At 33.1% G+C, this 5477-nt stretch overlaps 1 protein-coding gene across 1 annotated transcript; it reads left to right on the plus strand.

Annotated features, from left to right (window-relative positions):
- The first annotated feature begins 3498 nt into the window (after window positions 1-3498).
- On the plus strand, window positions 3499-4488 carry LOC100925121 (olfactory receptor 14I1-like). Its single transcript, XM_003774006.2, has one exon. The coding sequence runs from the start codon at window positions 3499-3501 to the stop codon at window positions 4486-4488; it is 990 nt and encodes a 329-aa protein (XP_003774054.2).
- Window positions 4489-5477: the final 989 nt, after the last annotated feature.

A 5477-nucleotide genomic window follows, 5' to 3' on the forward strand; every position in this document is an offset into this window, starting at 1 on the left:
GAGCTAATTCAATTCTGCTTTGCTCATAGAGCAAAACACCAAGATGGGCAATCCTGTGCCAGTGTCTTCTATGTCATACAATAAATAACTTCAAAATTTCTGAAAAGACACCTTGAGAGCGTAGCTATATTGATTTTTTGACCACCTTGTGAGTGTTTGCCCTGTATGAGTTCTCCATATATTACTCTTTGTAGAAAGCATACATTTAGTTAATCAAACAATGTGCCCAGTGCAATAGTTATATTCTCTACAATAGGGTTAGAGTGTTAGGCAGTTTCATTTGAAAAATAACCTCAATGTCTGGTGTCTTATCCTGTCAGGTGATCTTCAAAATTTTCTTGAAACAATCCAAATGGAAGTGATTCGGATTGCCCCTAAAAGCCCATACATTTTATGGACATAAAATAAATTTATGGAATATATTACATATTGACATATATTTGTGCATATACATAAATAAAAGATTAATCTATGATAAGTAGATGGACAGACTTGCATGTTTTAGTGTACTCGATATTTTTTGCTCAAGATGATCAAAATTGTTCCTCATAAGTAACATAATAGAAACCAAGTTAAATGGACTTAAATTTTGGACCATATTGAATGAAAGATCCTCATGGACTACAGAGATCTTAATGGACTCTATAAAATTAAAGGATAAACTCTTTTCTCCATATTATTACTAGAAGGACTTCTACCTCAACTAATTACACTCAAGGGAAAGGCTAAAGTAGCTGTGGCTAATAAGGATGAGATTATAACCTTGGCTCTGCTGGCATCTTCAGGAAGTATTTCTCAAAAGACATTGGGCAGTATATTTTCACTCACATTATGTTCATCAAAATTTCAGCAAATCTGGTAAGCTCAAATGGGGAAGTATCAGCTTCCTTTACCCTTTGAACCTCCAAATGAGAACACCAGTTCAGTGAAGATGGAGGTAATCTTTACCAAACACTTGTTATTTGTTAAAGAAAAGAAATAAATATAAACTACAGCAAGGAGAAATGCCACAACTCTTTGCTCAGGTATTGTTTTGTTTAATATTTCTTTTCTGAATGATCAATCTGTTTAATTAAGTGGGTTTTAGAAGTCTTGGGATTGAAGTCTGCTTAAGAAATTACCATGTAGAGAGTCATTTTGGAATAACAGACTTGATTTAAGGAAAATTGTAGCTTAAATCCTTCCTCTAGTGGTTCTCAAAGTGTGATGCAAAGAATCCTGGGGTCTTAGAAAGTCTTTCAGAGGGACTACAACTTCAAAATTACTTTTTATTTTTAATATGATAAATGACCATAAACATAATCCACATAAACCAAACTTTTTGGACAGATTCTCAACAATTTTTAATAGTAGAATGGAATATTGAGAAGAAAAGTTTGAGAACTACTGCATAGTAGATATTGACGATATCATTTAACTGCTCTGCATTCTAATTTCTCATCTATAATAAGAGTGTAATATTTGCATCATCTCACAGAGATTGAGGTGAAAATACCATTTTTCAAAAAATATTTTTCAAATGAGTACCAGGTAAATTATTAGTTATTATTTTTGTTCTATCCCACATAAACAAACCACCTCAGATAACTTCAGATGTACAGGTTGGAATAAGCTATACAAATTTTTATTAAAGTGGGATAAGATCTGTTCTCAGCCTTTGGTTAAGCACACAGTGAGTGAATTTCTTTGGAGAAAATATTTTTAAAAACATAAATTTTTTATGATTGCATTTTGTATATATAGTAAATATTTTTATATTATAATTAATACTATCACTATTGTTTTTATTTAACAGGAATTATGAAATTAGCTTTAAAAATGACTATCTGAAGAAAGACTTTGATTCAAATTTAGACTTTGACAGAAACTAATTTTTATGTCTCGTTCCAAATCTTTTTTTTTAGCAGAACTTGAGGAAATTAAGATTATTATTAGTTGATATCATTGAAGTTACAATTCAATCAATCAATACAATACAATCACAAAGAGTGATTTTCTTTCCTAGTGTCTTCCTACCTTGATAAAATCACAGATCTCATTGAATATTATTATTATTATAGAATTTATGTACCATATCAACTATCTATCTATCTATCTATCTATTATCTATCTATCAAAGGAATAAGACAATGACTTCCAATATAAGTGATAAGAGACAAACAAATATTCTCTCCCTTTTTTAATGCATTAACTTTTGAATCTTTAATTTGAACATATATGTCTCCTGTGACCAAAAAGTGACATATTCTAAAAATAGGGGAAAACAAACTAAATATGACAAGTTGTTAAGGTAACATAGGAAAAAGTCTATCCCAGTAATGATGCAATAATTAATGTTACTTAGAGGAGTTAATACACTAAAATTGATTAATTAAATGAATATGGTCAGGGTGATGAATGTAGAATTGAGATAGCAATACAGTAAATCAATTGGAAATAAAACTCTTTACAACAAATCTTTGGAGATTACTAGTGGATCACAAAAAAAAAATGGAATATACTATCAAAACTCTATTTAATCAGTGATGATTTTTTTTTACTACAATAACACATACTTACAAGAATTCACAAGAATATAACTCCTTAAGGTTTGCAAAGATTTTAATTTCTTTTCCTGGAGGCCGTGTCCCCTACCCTAATTATTTCAACAGAAAAGTTAAAGGATTTAAAGCAAATAACTCTGGCTGTATCTTTGAGTAGTTCAAAAGGAAAAAGAACTTTTAATTCTGAACATCTGAGACTATAAACTGGCTTTGCAACACATTATCTGTGCCAGCCCAAGTTAATTCTGTACCTTTCTATGCTACCTTTAAATTAAGAGAGTTGGGCCCATGACCTCTAAAATCCAATGCAATTCTGAGTCTATAACCCTGTGATTCAATTTAAAAGTTCTCTCTGAATCACTTCTTCCAGGACTTCAGCAATTCTTCAGAAGCTTCTTTCCAACCACTAGAGCCCACTTTTATAAGAGGCTGAAACATATCAGAGCTTTCACATCCTAGAGAATGGAAATGCATATTGCAAGGAATAGTGTCAAGACTACCTGAAATCTCATTTAAAGCTAAAATATTAGCACAGTATGTTTGGCAATACAAAATAATAAATAAATTGTCTGCCATCTATCTAATCATCTATGGTCTATCTATATTTATGTATGCTGAGATATGTTTTGTATCAGGTTGTGCTAGTTATCTTGTAAAAACAAATAAATCTGTGAATTGTAGTAGTGTGTGTGTGTGTGTGTGTGCGCACATACACATGCATGGGGTAGGTCAGAAGAAGAGGTCCTATTGAGAAAGTCAATTCAAGATAGCCGAGTTTGCAAAGTGAAGTATATATTTTCACTTTATGGATTGAATGAGATGGAAGGAGAATAATCAAATTATCGTCTTTTTAAAATGATCTGTTTGCCTCACTAACATGGTAAATAAGAATGTAATAAAGTGTTTCTATGCTCTCCTTCTAGAATTTAATATCCTCTACCAATATTGTTACATTATGAATTATGGGACCCCAGAAGACATGAGCAATTGTACCATCATCATGGAATTCTTCCTTATGGAGTATTCCAGCATCCGAGAGCTGCAGGTCTTGCACGCCATTCTTTTCTTGCTGATATACATTGCAGCCCTGATGGGAAATCTCCTCACTGTCACTGCCATTGTCACTGACCCACACCTTCACTCTCCTATGTATTTTTTCCTAAGCAATCTTTCCATGTTGGATATTGGCTACATCTCAGTCACTCTTCCCAAATTCATTGTGAATTCCCTGACAGGCAATCAATCCATTTCTCTCCTGGGCTGTGCTGCTCAGATTTTCTTTGCTATCTTCTTTGCTGCAACAGAAATTGCCTTGCTTGTGGCAATGTCCTATGACCGCTTTGTGGCCATTTGCCATCCCTTGCACTATGGGGTCATCATGACACCATTCCGTTGCCTTTGGGTGGCAATTAGTTCATGGCTCAGTGGGCTCATCTATTCAGCTCTACACACAGGAAATATGTTCCGTTTGCCTTTCTCAGGATCCAATTTGATCCACCAGTTTTTTTGTGATATCCCTCATGTGTTGAAGGTCTCATCTTCTGAGGTTCGTGATACTGAGTATATACTCCTTGCCACCAGTTCCACTTTAGTTTTATTCTGCTTTGGCTTTTTAGTTATATCCTATACTTATATCTTCTCCACTGTATTTAAAATGCCCTCTGAGGAAGGGCGCTACAAAGCTTTGTCTACCTGTTCACCTCAACTTATTATCTTCCTGTTATTCATTCTGTCCGGCATGGTCACATTCTTGAGTCCTTTATCAGACACTACCCCAATCCGGAATCTTTTGACTTCAATGACTTATGCAATATTGCCTCCATTTATGAATCCTATTATTTATAGTCTGAGGAACATGAAAATCAAAGTTGCACTGGCCAGAATAATCAAAACTATCTTTTTCCCCAAGAAGTACATGTCCATCTTTGAAACAATTAAAAAATAAGGAGATGTATGCATGAGATATTGCATGCTCAAGATAACAAAACAACTAGCTTAAAGGGAAATTAATATTTTGTTTTGCCTACAAATAAAAAATACACCAAAATATAATTAATATAAAGCATGGATGATTTTTCTATTTAATATCTACTGACCCAGATTCTCTCAGTGAGAACTTAGCATATACCTTTGGCCTCTCTATACAGACAAATCAGTTTGGGGTAAGGATGTTTGAGTTCTTCAGGGTGTACTTTGAAGGGTTAAAAGAGAGAAAATAGGAAGTCTGATGATCACTAATCATTAAAACTCAGCAGTAAAAAACAATCTGTGCTAGTGGAAAAAGTGATCAAGAAATCTAGATTTTGCCAATCTTAGTAGCAACATGAATTGTTCTATCCATGTAGGTTTGATATAAACATAGAAGAATCTTGAATTGTTTTCCAATGTCTTTACCTTTGAGAGCAAGTGAGAGAAGCACATGATTCGTGATGAGCCCAGCATAATATGATTTACCATTTGGATAATATTTGCTTTTGCATTTCATTGGCCCACCTGAGTCTTTTGAAACATAAATTTTCTGTGATGATGAAAATGAAGTACTCTCTATATCCTGTATCTGGGGTTCTCCTGGAATGTTTGAGTGAGAGTTATGGATATGAACTAATATGAAGTATTGTTTTAGATATTGCTCTATAGAAAAACTCTGGAGTGTAAGCATGATCCAAGAAAAGATATTGAACTTTTGAGTTCTCTTAATAAATTGATTTGGTAATCTTAGGGGACCATGTGCCATGAGTTAAGCACATATTTAATTATATACTTGTATAGACTTTAGAACCTTAGTATGCTTTAATTTATTTCCTTTTTGTAATTTAATTATACTGGTAATATTCCAGAGAGGAAGGAGAAGTATATTTTATTCCTATCTAACAATAAGGCATATTGTCATTCCATTCAAAAATCTTTCAACAGATTTCTAAAAAACAAAACAAC

Source organism: Sarcophilus harrisii, chromosome 6, assembly GCF_902635505.1.
Source record: "Sarcophilus harrisii chromosome 6, mSarHar1.11, whole genome shotgun sequence".
NCBI classification, from domain to species: Eukaryota; Metazoa; Chordata; class Mammalia; order Dasyuromorphia; family Dasyuridae; genus Sarcophilus; species Sarcophilus harrisii.